Here is a 15,835-nt window from a genome sequence, read left to right on the forward strand (position 1 = left end):
TTGTGGACTGAGTGAGCACCATCCCCGCCTGGCTTTCTGGGCACAGTAACTGATGCGGCCAGAGAAAGCATCATCCTCCCCTGGCTGTCCAGGTAAAGTGCCCCTTGTGGTTGGAGGGAGAACCATACTCCCCTGGCATTCTGGGTACAGTGCTCCTTGTGGATTGAAGGAGCACAATCCTCCCCTGGATCTCCAGGGACAGTGGCCCTGGATTTCCAGGTACAGTGCCCCCTGTGGCTGGAGGGAGCACCATCCTCCCCTGCCTCTCCAGATAGAGTGCCCCTTGTGGCTGGAGGAAGCACTATCCTCCCTTGGCTCTTTGGATATTCCTGAAGAAGGGCTAACGCCCGAAACGTCGATTCTCCTGCTCCTTGGATGCTGCCTGACCTGCTGCACTTTTCCAGCACATTTTTCAGCTCTGATCGCCAACATCTGCAGTCCTCATTTTCTCCAGATACAGTGCCCCTGTGGCCAGAGGGAACACCATTCTCCCCTGCCTCTCTGTTACAGTGCCCCCTGTGGCAGAAGGGAGCACCATCCTCCCATGGCTCTCTGGGTCCAGTGCCCCCATGGCCGGAGGGAGCACCATCCACCCCTGCCTCTCCGGGTACAATGCCCTCTGTGGCCGGAGGGAGCATCATTCTCCCCTGCCTCTCTGGGTACAATGCGCCCTGTGGCCAGAAGGAGCACCATCCTCCCCTGCCTCTCTGGGTACTATGCCCCTTGTGGCCGGAGGAAGCATTATCCTCCCTTGGCTCTCCAGATACAGTGCCCCTGTGGCCAGACAGAGCACCATCCTCCCTTGCCTCTCTGTTACAGTGTACCCTGTGGCAAAAGGGCACACTATCCTCCTGGCTCTCTGGGTACAATGCCCCCTGTGGCCAGAGGGAGCACCATCCTCCCCTGCTTCTCTGGGTACAATGCCCTCTGTGGCCTCAGGGAGCACCATGCTCTCCTGCCTCTCTGGGTACAGTGCCCCCTATGGCTGGAGGAAGCACCAAGCTCCCCTGCTTCTCTGGGTACAGTGCCCCTGTGGCCAGAAGGAGCACCATCATCCCCTGGCTCTCTGGATTCAGTGCCCCCTGTGCCCAGAGGAAGCACCATCCTCCCTTGCCTCCCTGGGTACTGTGCCCCTTGTGGCTGGAGAAAGCACTATTCCCCCTTGGCTCTCCGGATATAGTGCTCCCTGTGGCCAGGAGCACAATTCTCCCCTGGTTCTCCGGGTAGAGTGCCCCCTGTGGACGGAGGGAGTGCCATCCTTCCTGGCCCTCCTGGTACAGTGCTCCATGTGGCTGGAGGGAGCACTATCCTCTCCAGGCTCTCCAGGCTCTCCAGGTACAGTGCCCCCTGTGGCTGGAGGGAGCACCATCCTCCCCTGCCTCTGGGTACAATGCCCTCTGTGACCTTAGGGAGCACCATGCTCTCCTACCTCTCCGGGTACTGTGCCCCCTGTGGCCAGAGGGAGCACCATCCTCCCCTGGCTCTACGGGTATAGAGCTCCATGTGGCCGGAGGGAGCACCATCCTCCCCTGGCTCTCCGGGTACAGTGCCCCCTGTGGCCGGAGAGAGCACCATCCTCCCCTGGCTCTCCGGGTACAGTGCCCCCTGTGGCCGGAGGGAGCACCATCCTCCCCTGGCTCTCCGGGTATAGAGCTCCATGTGGCTCCGCCCCGGCCGCTTCAATTGGCTTGAAATGAGAATGTGACACATGCGCAGTAGGGTGGGCCTGGGGGTTGTCGTTTATTTTCTGTCAGTTTCCCCCATCCTCCGGCCGCTGGCTGAGTTGGGGTTTTGTTTGGTCGGAGGCCTTTGGCCTTGACAATATCCTGCACAATGTGAATGATAGCGGCGGGGACATGATGGCGGTGCCCAGGGCCGGAGAGCCACCAGGTAGGTTACCCTCGCGGGCTCGGGACGGTGAGGCCTGGGACCTGGATCCGGGGCCTGGGGCTAGGCCTTATAGTCGGCTCCGTTTTTCCAGTGCGGCTGTGGATGGTGGTGTATAGCAACTTCTTGCTTGAGGTCGTTAAAACCTCCCAACCTTGTGTGCGAGGCGACCTAATAAAGTCTTTAATACGGTCGAATTTGATAGATGAAACTTCAAATAACTGGAGTCCAAAACGATGATTCATAATCATATTTCTTTAATTATCGAAAAATTGCTAATAATTCCCATAAGGAATTAATAAATCTCAACCCGAAGTGTGAGCAAACAAGAAAGGAATAGAAGGATACACTGATCAAGTAGGAGGAAGCTCAGAGTCTATAAATCTCAATGTAGTCTACAGTATTTAGATTAAGTGGTCTGACTTTATTTTGCTGCAAACTCTCTTTCTTTTTTAAAACCTATTGAAACAAATAGCATCACTGGGTAAAGGTTGAAGTGAGGATTTCCAGGACTGGTGTGAATGATGGCGATGTGGGCTTCAATCCAATGTCTTTGTAAATATGATGCCCTTGTATAGTCTATGCAACTATTACCATCAACCTTTGGTGTTAATCCCAGCCTATAAGAAAGTGAGGACTGCAGATGCTGGAGGTCAGGGTTAGAGTGGGAATCATTCCTGATGAAGGGCTTATGCCTGAAATGTCAATTCTCCTGCTCCTTGGATGCTGCCTGACTTGCTGTGCTTTTCCAGCACCACATTCAACTGTAATCCCAGTCTATAAATGGGATTTCACATAAATTAATCTGCAAGACATATGAGACCTTCAAATAGTGAAGGATCATCATAGATGCAAGCAAAGTAAATAAAGTTTGGTGTTGATTTACTAAACCCTCTTAATATAGAATGCAGTATTACAGTTTTGGAGTTCAGGTTAAAAGCATGTGCTTGTTGCATTTTATTCTGTTAATATGTTATAACTGTCACTTAATTGCATTTATGGTGCATCTTGAATGTCCTCAAAAGTCTCTGTACACTTCACCAGAGTGGTGAATAAAAAATGTGTAAAAGTTAGGAGAAGTAGTTTTAAAAAAAAAAGTGGAAAATGTAGTTCCAAATAAGGATGGCATGTGTCTGAAAGAAAAATTGCAAACAATATGTTCCCACATGCCTTTGTCTGCCTTTGTCCTCCTAACTGGTTAAGGTTGTAAGTTTGGAAGATGCCATTCAAGCAGGTTTATTTACTTTCTCTGCATCTTGTAGCTGGTTCTGCTACCACTGAGCAGCTGGTGAAGCATGTAATTTTTAAGTTGGTGAACAGACGACTGATCAAGTCAGTCACTTGATCAGTCATTGAGTGTTTTTGGAGTTACATGTGAATTGAATTAATGGTGAGTATCTTAGAGGAATGCTTCGCAAATTATATTGTAATCCCATTTTGACACACATTACCATGCCCCTCGACTTCAACAAAAAGACATAGATCATAGAGATGTACAGCACAGAAACAGACCCTTCGGTCCAACCCGTCCATGCCGACCATCTGCATAGTAACTGTTGAATTTTGCTTATTATACATAATGTTATGATCATTATATATGAAAATCTGTGACTGATACTAAATTATTTTGTGGAAAGGTTGTTTTATTGTGTTTCAATGTCTCACAATCTAGCAGCAAATGATACTGCACACCTAAACCCCAAAGTGATACTCAAGGTTGGTTGATGTCTGATCTGATGTAGGCAATTGAGCTTCACACAAATGCTGTTAACAAAAGGAACCATCACTTTTTCAATGTGACTAGTGCAACACTAGTTAGTGAGTAAGAATGTTGTCAGAGAACTTCTGAAAATGGTTTCGTGTAAAAATTGTTTGGATAAAGCTGTGGCCAAATCCAGTTGTTCTCAGGAACTTTTGAAACCGATTTTGCACCCAGTCAAACTTTTTGTATTCTTTCCCTTCAATTTGGATGAGATGAAGTGCACCTTCAAGTGGCTGAGATGATTGGTCATCACATAATTGAGACATTGTTTGATTCTCATTGACAGAAAGAAACTTGTAAAATTGCGGAAAAAAGTCATAGTTCACCTTGACCATTACTCTCTCAAAATGCAGTTTGCTTCAAGAACACTGATTTGATCAGCCAATTGAGTGTTTGTGTTCTTTTTCTTGCACAATTGCATTTAATTCATTTAATTTCCCCAAATTTAAGAACTTTTAAAGTTTCCTTTATCTTGACAGCAGGTAACATCACAATAATCCAATCCCATGTCTTCAAACACATTTACAATTAGATACCCATGAAGTCAGTTTACAATTGATGTGACCTGCTGGACTGCTTCAACTCATTTTGTTCTCGGTTCTTCTATTGTATTGTCCCTGTAAATAGTGCAGCAATCCAAAGAGCTAATAGCAAATCTCTTCATTAGGACGTACGCACCTGACCTATGACCTGCCAGAGCCAGAAAATCGTTAGTACTACCAACAATGCAGTCTCATGGAATATATTTGTCCTCCATGTACCCTGTAATTCACTGAATAGTCCATCTCATAGCCAAGGTTTAAAGACAGAACAGTGGCTTCAAGAATACTATTTATCCATGTATAGTGTACAAAAGCTATTCTGTGTGCATCATGTCGTCAGTGCTCACCATCAATTTAAGCAGCTAAACAGTGTATGGATCACAGATACTCCACCAGCAGAGATTCTTGATCACTTGCAGTTGCCTCAATTCCCCACTACATATTGGTTTTTAAGGGAGACACAGCTGCAAGTTTGTTTGCCTCTGCTTCTCCAACATTATTTTACACCATTTTGATTGACAAAGAACAAAAGAAAACTACAGCACATGAACAGGCCCTTCGGCCCTCCAAGCCTGCGCCAATCCAGATCCTCTAACTAAACCTATCACCTATTTTCTGAAGATCTGTATACCTCTGCTCCCTGCCCATTCATATATCTGTCTAGATACATCTTCAATGACGCTATCGTGCCTGCTTCTACCACCTTCGCTAGCAACGCATTCCAGGCCCCTACCACCCTCTGCTTAAAGAACTTTGTACGCATAGCTCCCCTAAACCTTTCCTCTCTCACTTTGAAATCATGACCCCTAGTAATTGAGTTCCACACTCTGGGAGAAAGCTTCTTGCTATCCACCCTGTTTATACCCCTCATGATTGAGGTCTACAAAATCAATGAAGGAAAGCACCCCTTTGCCTTGACCACTTTACTGACTTGCTTTGCCACTTTCAGGGAACAATGGACCTGAATACCCAGATCTCTCTGTATATCAGTTTCCCCCGGGACCTTTCCACTTATTGAATACTTCACTCTTGAATTGGATCTTCCAAAATGCATCACCTGGCATTTGCCTGGATTGAACTCCCAACTGCCATCTCTCTGCCATCTCTCTGCCATCTCTCTGCCATCTCTCTGCCATCTCTCTGCCATCTCTCTGCCATCTCTCTGCCATCTCTCTGCCATCTCTCTGCCATCTCTCCCAACTATCTATACTCTGCTGTACTCTGACAGTCCCCATCAATATCTGCTACTCCATCAATCTTGGTGTCATTCGCAAACTTGTTAATCAGGCAACCAATACCTTCCTCAATATATAGTCCCAAGATGGATCCATGTGGAACAGCACTGGTCACAGGTGTCCATTTTGAGAAACTCCTTCCACGATTACTGTGTCTCTTGTTGCCCAGCCAGTTCTCTATCCATCTAGCTAGAACACTGCAGTCATGTAAAGCATCTTTGCCTGTGCAATCTGATAGTTCACCTCAAAAGATGCTTTTTCAGTTCCTTTGGATGCAGTTTAGGCCCTCTTCAATTGTTCTTTCAAATGCTCCTCTTTCTATTTGCATGCAGTATTTGTATGAACAACTTGTCTCGCTCACTATCCATTCCATTGGTCACATGATTCCATGATTTTATTAACTAATGATTATAGTCATGTGTCAATTAACCTACAGCAGACGTGAAGTGAAGAAATCCTTGGAAATTGTAGGTGATTTCTAATCAACTTGCTCATCTTGTTAAACATCTCTCTAAACATTTTTGTGAGAGATTAAGGTAGGTTAGTCAATTCTTCTGCCAAAAAACAGGAAAATTAGAGAAAATAGGGATTACTGTCTTGTAAACCTGAGTTTTCAGGTAGGAATTATCTCATGTTCATGTTGTTACCTGTCTAAAGCTATAGCTTAATACTGGGGCTACATACTCTGCATTTTTATGTCAAAAAGAGCAGCACTCCTAATAGCAACTACTGCAGGATGCTGCAATTTACTTTGCTCTATTTGGGAAAATGACTATTTAGTACTCTGCTTTCTGCCTTCTGGCCAATTTTGTCTACTCTTCCTTTAATCTTATATCTTAGTTTGCAAACAAATGCTGCGCAATATTTAGATGATTGCTGAAAGTCTCTGGTGCCTGCTTCTGTTCTGAAAGTTTCTGAACGTGAGATTTTTCTAATTATTTTTAATGATGGTTATGCTATTCAGATTATGAGAGGGAACTCGGATAAATAATCTTTCAGTGCTTCATATGAAACTCCTAATTGTTATGTATTTGTGTTTAACAGGTGGACTGGAACTTAATCCAGATGCTGCAGATTTCATTCCTCGGGAAATGCAAGAAACAGAAAGAAAAAAGAAACCAGAGGATTTTGGCAGGAACAATAACACAAATCTATCATCATCAAGGCAGCGACCATTTCGTAGTTATCGCTGTGGTTTAACACACAAGGGGGAGTATTCTCAGCAGTCAAGGAATCATTATGATGAAGACCCTACCTCTGATCCCAGAATAAGCAGTGAGGGGCACAGGACTAACCAGAATAGAGCAGGCATGCATAGTTTCCAAAATCAGCGGCGACACCGTGTAAGAGAAGAGAAGGCCTGTTCTGGAGAAATGTCACTTGCCAATGAGTCACAGCAGGAAATTGCTGGAAATCTATTGCAGTCAAGGCTTTTTGAAAAACATTTGGTGGAGGATAGCGCACAGAAAGACCCAGTGGAGGCAGGGGCAGAATGGGTGGGGCACAGAAAGATTCACAGTTCAGACCAAGAAAATTGGAGAGCACCAGAAAATCGGACTGGAGCCAAACCAAAGAAAGTTAACTTGCACATGTATAAATCCAGTCGAGGAATCGTTAACCAAGGAAAATTTGCTTTTGAGAAAGACGCTAGAACATTTGGGAAAAAACACAATATAATTGAAAACATGAGCCCACCAGAGACGAATCAAATAGAAAACGCTTGTGAACCTTCTGTAATGGATAAAAATTATGAAAGATGCAATGATCAGTCACAGAGAAAGTTTCTTAAAAATAGAAGTAGCCAGAGAGAATTCACCTGGGGCAAACCGTACTCTGACAATGAAGCGTACAGAGGTTTGACAGCAGACAATGTTCGGACAGGCACTGGTTTCACCACGACTGCTTCAGCAACGGATACCAAGACTGATTTCAATGAGGAGAGCGTGAATCCTAAATTACAGGATCGTTTGACCCACCGAACACAAACATGGAAAGTGGGTGAAGTAGAAAGAAGAAGAAAACGCCCAGAAGATCTACAAAAAAAATCCTTTGATTCGCAAAAGAAATCCTTTGATTCAGGAAGGAAGAGCTTTTGGAAAAAACAAATGGAAGTTCACAAGAGCAAGGAGACTCATACAGGTTCACTTCCTCAATCAATTCATTAATTACAATTTCTTGAAAATGCATTTTTACAAATTGTTGAATAAACAAGTCGTATTGTGGGAAAGTTCTTGAATTCCAGCAGTTATAGTGTTTTGGGATAGTTTTAATCTCTTGTTTCACCTTGTCTCATCACTTTCCTTGGATACAAAATTGGCTTGAAGGTTGGAGAGGGAGGGTGGTGATGGAGGATTGTTTTTCAGGCTGGATGCCTCTGACTGGTGGTGTGTTGTAAGGATCAGTGTTTGGTCCTTTTTTTTTTTGTCGTTTATATTAACCATTTGGATGTGAATATAGGAGGTAGGGTTAGTAAGTTTGGTGTAGAAGCTTACCTCAGTACAATGGGACCTTGATCAGATGGGCTAAGGAGTGGCAAATGGAGTTTAATTTAGATAAATATGAGATGTTACATTTTGGAAAAACAAATCAGAGCAGGACTTGCGCACTTAATGGTAGGGTCCTAGGGAGTGTTGCTGAACAAAGAGACCTTGGAGCGCAACTTCATAGTTCCTTGAGAGTGTGGAGTTGTAAGTAGATAGGATAGTAAAGGTGTTTTTTATGCTTTCTTTTATTGGTCAGAGCATTGAGTATAGGAATTGGAATTTCATTTTGCGGCTATACAGAGCATTATGACAGGTTTATAATACTGCATGCACTTCTGCTCTCTCTGCTGTAGAAACGATGTTGTGAAACTTGAAAGGGTTCAGAAAAGAGTTACAAGGAAGTTGCCAGGATTGGAGGACTATAGGGAGAGGCTGAATAAGTTGGGGCTTTCTGCCCTGGAAGAGGCTAAGGGGTGACTCTAGAGATTTGTAAAATCACAAGGGGAAGGATAGGATGAATAGCTAAGGTTGTATTTTTTTCCCGCAGGGTAGGGAGTCCAAAACTAGAGGGCATAGGTTTAAGGTGAGGGGGGAAAGATTTAAAAGGGACTTGAGGGTCAATTTGTTTTTCACACAGCGGATGGTAAATGTATGGAACAAGGAAGTGGTGGAGGCTGGGTACCATTACAACAATTAAAAAGCATCTGGATAAGTACATGAATAGGAAGGATTAGAGGGATATGGGACATCTGCTACCAAATGCAACTAAATCAATTTGGGGTATCTGATCAGCATGGTTGAATTAGACCAAAGGGTCTATTTCGGTGCTATATAACTATGACTCTATGACTAAGTGTCTTAAACTACTTGGGCTGCCTTCACTTTCTGAAAATATCGATTAGGATTGTGAATTGGCCATTCAGTTCTTTGAACCTAGCCTGCTTTTTGATAAATTTGTAGCTTCTACTCCATTTAGCTATCCACTCCTAATGTCTTTGGCTTCTTTGCTTGTGAAAAATCTGCTTACCTCTGCCTTAAGTATAATAGTAGGTTATCCTATTAATTTGGTACTAAAGACATTATGTGCGCTACACAAACCATATTGAGAATCCTTTCATTTTCTTGATTTTTTTTGTTTGTTCTGATTACCCCTTCTGATACATGTCTACTTAAAGCTTACAGGATTTTTTTATTTTAAAGACCAGTTTAATTGTGAGAAGTTAACATTAGCTTTTAAAAGCAGGGAGTTGAATATGAATAAGGCCATTCAGCTCCTGGAATGTGTTCCACCATTCTCTAAGATCATGGTTGATCTCATTGTGTCTGCAAATTTGATCTCATTGTGTACCAAATCACCTTTTCACCTCATTCCTTAACCAGAATTTATCAAAACATTAAAAGTAATATATTTTTTAAGCTGCTCCATGATTCTGCTTCCAAAATCTTTTCAGGAAGAGTTTTGAAGGCTTGTGACGCCCTGAGGGGGAAAGAAGGATTATTTTGCATTGCCTTTTGTGCTATTTATTAAATATGGATAGCACTGACATGACAGCCTTTATTCCCGCCCTATTTATCCTGATGATTTTAGGGCTGAAACTTTGTTATGACAGCTCAAATTCTGCTGCTGAGGCCAGAGACAGTCCTGCCCCGCTTTGTTCAGCAGCAGGATTCAAGGAGGCGTATTTCTGATCATAGCCAAATATGTGGCTACCATACCTAGAGTACAGCAGCCTGCTCAAGTCACCACAGGCCCAGTAATTTAGTCTACTAAGTTGATCTTAAGCCTGATGAAGTGTGAAAAGAGACATTAAGTAAACCCATTATCAAGAAAAGTGTCATAGAAAGCAGCCTTTAAGTATGTTTAGTTTCTACCTCCTCACCTGGTCTTCCAGCTGTTTCTTTATAATTATTTCTAACTGACTTGTTGAGACATGATGGGACTCAAACCTAGACCTTCTGATCCAGACATGGAACACTACAGCTCTGCTGTAAGAGCTCTTCTTGTGTACTCAAGCACTGAAACGATGCCATTCATTCATGTATCAAAGTATAATTAACATGGCATTAACAGACTTGGAAATCAGTGCAGCCCTCCAGTGTTGGTCAGTACTGAAGTTACATGCCTCAGCTGTGGTACTCTCAAGATGACCTTAGAGGTTTGTAAAATCATGAGGGGCTTGGGTAGAGTAAATAGTCAAGGTCTTTGCCCTGCGGTGGGAGAGTCCAAAACTAGAGGGCATAAGTTTAAGGTGAGAGGGGAAAGATTTAAAAGGGACCTGAGGGGCAACTTTTTCATGCAGAGGGTGGTGTGTCTATGGAATAAACTGCCAAAAGTGGTAGAGCGTGGTACAATTACAACATTTTTAAAAGGCATCTGGATGGATTAGAAGGATATGGGCCAAATGCTGACAATAGGACTGGGTCCGTTTGAAATATTTGGTTGGCACAGATGAGTTGGACTGAACTCTTGCACTGTTTCGGTGCTGTATGACTCTCTGATTGTATGAACTCCATGTTCCTGCCATTCCCCATTACCCTTCAACCCATTATTGATTAAAATAATGTCAATCAATCTCCTTAAAATTATTTTGCATGCTGGCATTGAAATTGCACGCTCTGGAGTTGTAAATTGCAAATATTTGTGACCGTATGAGTGAAGTAATTCCTCACCTTTTCACTTAAACTATGACCTCTAATTATTCTTTGTCTTAGGGGAAACATTCTATGCCCACTTTGTCGATCTTTTTAGCATCTTGCAGACCTCAATTAAATCTCCCCTCAGTCTTCCAAATTCTAATAAATAAAGGAAGAAAATGTTCAATCTCTGTTCAAATAAATCTTACATCTCTGGGATTAACCTAGAGTACCTGGTCTGAACTGCCTCTAATGCAATTACATCCTTCCTCAAGGTGGCCAAAACTATGCATTGTACTCCTGATATTGTCTCCCCAATACCTTGTACAGTTACAACAACACCTACTTTTATAGTCCATTCATTTATCAATCAACTCAAAATTCCATTTGCCCTTATTACCTGCTGTACTGCATGCCAGCTCTGTGATTGATGCACAGACACCCAGATCCCTCTGTACCAATGCAGTTTGAAGTTTCTCTCCACTTACTATTTTTACAACCAAAATGAATAACCTCTCTCTCATCCACCTTAAACTCCATCTGCCATTCATCTAGCCTCCTCATATCCATATGTAGTTTTCTGATTTTCATTGCAACTTACTTTCCTACCTATTTTAGTGTCACCTGCAAGTTTGACTAGAGTACATTCCTCTTCCTGCATCAAGTCACTAAACAGGACTGAACCCTGTGGCACCCTACTAGTTACAGCTTATCAATCAGGAAAAGATCCATTTATTCTGATTCTGTTTTTAGATGATTAACCAATCCTCTATTCAAGCTAATACAGTATCCCTAACTCCATGTGACCTTGTGTAATAACTTTTTGTACGGCACCTATTCAGATGCTTTCTGGAAATCAGATAAACAGCAATTTTTTTTTTTATTAACCAGTACCTGTGGGACCATGATTGTGCTGGTTGATAGAGGTTTATAACTGCAAATTTGTCTTAAATAAAACTTGCTAGCAAAGAGCCTTGTCACTCACACCCTCAACTGCTGCTTCCCTGCTGTTTTCAGACTTCTGAATGAACCTCTCTTGTTGATATGATTTTTCTCTGCACCTTCTCAGGTAACATTATATCCTGCACTCTTCTGATTTCTCCCCCCCCCCCCCCCCCCACACACACACACACAATGCACATTTACAGTACGATTTGCCTGTAAAGCATGTAAGATAAAACTTCAGTAATAACTCAAAATCAAATCAAACGGACTACTCAGACATCATAGACATTGTGATAATGCAGTAAACATCTGGTGTTTTAGGTATGTAATTTTTCCTGGTTTATCAAAAGTGCCAGTTAAAATTAAAGTTTGCTGTTCAGCTTTTACAGGTCTTCTATTATCCACTTTGCTTGCTACATCTTCAAAGAATTCCAGCAAATTGAAACATAATTTATCCTTCCATGCTAACTGGTTGCACTTTTGACTTTCCAAATGCCCTGCTTTACTTAATAATTGATTCAACAATTTCCCAACAGCACATGTAAAGCTAACTGGTCTTTCTGCCTCCCTCCTTTTTAGGCGTTTCTCTAGCGTTTTTCTGATCCATTGGACCCTTTGCAGAATCTAGGGAAGATTGAAATATATGACAATACCTCTGTTGTTTCCTTTAGGACCCTTGGATAGAGGTCTTCAGGACCTGGGACCTGTCTGCCTTAATCCTAATTGTTAACTCAATATTTTCTCCCAAGTGACGTTTTAAGTTCCCTTTTTTAAAAAAATAACCTCTGTGTTACCTGTTACATATTGGGATGGTTACAGTGTCATCCACCATGAAAGCTAAGGCAAAATTCAGTTTTAATGTTTCTACCAAGAATATGCTCAAAGGAAAGCTTCTCGTCTCACTGAATGGTGTCCTTTATGCAGCTAAATACCTGCAGAGATGGGAAGTGCTGTTTAATTGCAGCCCATTTGACCTATTTCTGTGGTCACACAGATGGCCAATTTAACACTATTCTTTAGCTTTGAATATGGCGCGGTGGTGAAAGTATGTCAGGTGTATCTCCGCCTGGTATATTTCTGCACCATTCTGTCAGCCTTTCTATCATCCAGCTTGTTGCCAAAAGCCTGCCGAGCGTGTGCCTAAGAGTTGTCAACTGTATACTGTAAACTTTAGTCATATGGACGCACATCAGACTGTCGAATTGGTAAGTACCCTGTCCTGAAAGAAATTAGTAAATCAGATGACTTCTAAGACCACCTGCGACTTTTATGGCTATGTTATCTGATAACTCAACTCAATTCACGATATTTAGTAGAAATAGATTTCTCAACTGACATGCTTGTCTCTGAATTCACAACACTGGCTTGCTCAACCACCATCATGGTTGTTACATGACCATGCCCTGCCATATATCTGTGGAGAAAGCTTGCACATAGAAATGTTAAAACAGTGGGTTAGAGATCAGTAATTTATAATCTTGGAAGCGATTACATGTATTGAATTAGGAGAATCTCTCCAGGCCTTTTTGAAATTGCTTTAAAATGTCTTCCTTTCTTAATAATGGGATGGGTCCCATGATATTTGTCACACCCTTTTCTGTTATTTAGCAAATACCACGTGTTACATTGTAATTTTCTAAAATATTCAAGTTTTTCAATCCGGTAACAGATGAGCTCTATTTTCTTATCTGATCCCTTCTAATACTCACCATTTTCTTTTATTTTCAGCAGCCTGACACATAGTTTGGTCTAACTAGTTATCCCATTTTTTGTTTGTTTGTCAGGATCTCTGATCGAGCAACTTACATCTGAGAAATATGAATGTATGGTTTGCTGTGAGGTGATCCGTGTGATGGTACCTGTCTGGAGCTGTCAAAGCTGTTATCATGTGTTCCACTTGAATTGCATTAAGAAATGGGCAAGATCACCAGCTTCCCAAGCTGAAGGTTAGTTTTGCAATAGACCACTGACTTGAAACATTAACTCTGTTTCTCCCTCCATAGATTATTAGAATGGCTGAGTATTCACAGCATTTTGTTTCTTCTGTTAGTGTTGGTTTACTGTTTAGTTTGCTTGCTGCATTAGAGTTTTGCACTCTGTTATAAAACATGATGCATAGAGTTAATTGATAGTTCTTGTAAAGACCATATTGTAGTGTGAGAAACTTGACTTTGGTTTCTCACACTATTAATGGCAAGCCACATTGTGTGCATGCCTACCTGTAGTATGAGTTTCACCTATAGGTGGTGCTGTTGATGTCCATTTTCAAATTCAAATTTAAATCTGATTCCTAAGATGTTTGAAAGAGACAATTGGTGTGCAAACCTTTCATGCCCCAAAGCTTAAGCCATGCTAAGTGTTTTTAGATCACTACTACAGTAACACTGCCCTTAAAGTTATTGATGTGTTCTTGAAAATTGCAACTTTAACTTTTAAGACTTCAAGGAAATTGCATTTTACCATTAAAGCCAATGCAAGAATTATTAGGTTCAGCAGAACTCTCCTTAGCAATCTTAAAATATTGCTGAAGTACTTTGCTAAATCTTTATAATAAATACATTTTCAATTACTTTTAAAAATGTGGAAGGAATCTAGCATGATATCTTGCTACTTCCCTCTTGCTTGCTGCTGATCCTGCTTTCTGAACCTCCTGCTCTTCACACATTCTGCTGGCTGTCCCTCCAGGTTGCTGCAGACTTTGCCCCCTGCTGACCGTATGGATCGCAGCCTCTGCGACTCCCTGACCAACTCTCTTGCTGTTCCAATAATTTGTGGCTTCTCTCATTTCTGATCCTTTTTTTGTTTTTTTTTGCAATTTGTTCTACATCCTGACCCAACCCAGGTAGAAGCTCTCTTTCTGAACTTTGCTCAATTGCTGCTGCTTCTGCTCCTGCTCCTCTGCTCACCTCCAGAATCTTGCGAGAGCTCAGTCACAAGTGATAGAATCAGGGGGCAGGAGGTTAGGTGAGTTGGGGAGTCCAATGGGCCACTAGTTGGAAGAATGTAATGAGGGTGAATTAGGGAGAGGGCAGGGCCACAGATCAGAGAGTCAGCAGCTGTCAAGTAGTTCAGGCAATATGATCCTATGAACCCAAACGTCATCGCAAACAAGGAAATTGAAGGAGCAGGAGAGGTCACAAGATGTGGGCTAGGCAGTAAGAAGTTGATTTAGGAAGCAGTAGAGGGTTGGCTGTGAGAAAATTTCTGGTAATGGGGGAGCTGCTGTTAAATGGCATTGATTGATTGGGTCAAGCAGCCATACGTAAGACTGGAGCGAAAAGACTTAAAAACAAATCTTGTGACAATTAACACAAGTACTGACCACCATTTGACATGAAACAGCATAAAATGTCAAATTGAGTCTTGTAATGTCATTTAAAAGGAATCCCAAGTTCTTGTTATGGTCCTCTTACATGACTTTAAAGAATCTCGAGAACACAAGTGGACAAGGAACCAACTAACAGGTATTCACATTTAAATTTTTAAGATTATCAAATCAGCATCAACATAATTCAAATATTAACGGGTAAATGAGATTTCAAATTACAAATGTTAATTTTACTCTGAATAATTAGAAAACAAATTTATTTTATAAACTACAAACATCCATGTCATTCCTCTGTCATTTGGTCCCCATAGCAGCCTCAGCCAGAATTTAACAACTCGGATGGTGTCACAATCAGAAGTCCAATTATAACTGTCTTTCCAGAAAGTTTCCTTGTTTCACTTGGCAATTTAAAGGACTTAGTTCTTTATATTTGAAAAGTGTGGCACTGGAAAAGTACAGCAGGGGGTCAGGCAGCAATCGAGGAGCAGGAGAATCGATATTCCGGGCATAAACCTTTCATCACCTTCCTGATGAAGGGCTTAGTCCCCAAACGTTGATTCTCCTGCTTCTCAGATGCTGCCTGACCTGTTGTACTTTTCCAGTGCCACACCTTTCTACTCTGACCACCAGCATCATAGTTAGGATAAATAAACAAGGGGGAGTCCAGGACTAGAGGGCATAGCTTTGGTGTGGGGGGGAAAGATTATAAAAGAGACCTAAGGGGCACCCTTTTCACGCAGAGGGTGGTACATGTATGGAATGAGCAGTCACAGGAAGTGGTGGAGGCTAGTACAATTGCAACATTTTAAAAGGCATCTGGATGGGTATATGAATGGGAAGGGTTTGGGGGGATATGAGCCAGGTGCTGGCAAATGGGACTAGATTAGGTTAGGATATCAGGTCGGCATGTATGAGTTGGACCGTACGGTCTGTTTCTGTGCTGTACATCTCTATGACAATGACTCTTAAGTCAGTCACAAGTTGTAAATAGTTGAGCCACCAGCAATGATCCCAATGAC

At 42.3% G+C, this 15,835-nt stretch overlaps 1 protein-coding gene across 2 annotated transcripts in view; it reads left to right on the top strand.

Moving 5' to 3' along the window:
- The first annotated feature begins 1,734 nt into the window (after positions 1-1,734).
- nfx1 (nuclear transcription factor, X-box binding 1) overlaps positions 1,735-15,835 on the top strand; it is a 71,083-nt gene continuing 56,982 nt past the window's right edge. For both annotated transcript variants that reach the window (XM_043689966.2, XM_043689967.2), the window contains exons 1-3: positions 1,735-1,890; positions 6,471-7,565; positions 13,273-13,434. In XM_043689966.2, coding sequence (XP_043545901.1) covers positions 1,857-1,890; positions 6,471-7,565; positions 13,273-13,434 — 1,291 coding nt within the window. In that variant the 5' untranslated portion in view covers positions 1,735-1,856. The remainder of the gene's footprint in view (positions 1,891-6,470; positions 7,566-13,272; positions 13,435-15,835) is intronic.

This window comes from Chiloscyllium plagiosum, unplaced genomic scaffold (genome assembly GCF_037043375.1).
Source record: "Chiloscyllium plagiosum isolate Xiang-an unplaced genomic scaffold, Cpla_swu_hap1 HiC_scaffold_5, whole genome shotgun sequence".
NCBI classification, from domain to species: Eukaryota; Metazoa; Chordata; class Chondrichthyes; order Orectolobiformes; family Hemiscylliidae; genus Chiloscyllium; species Chiloscyllium plagiosum.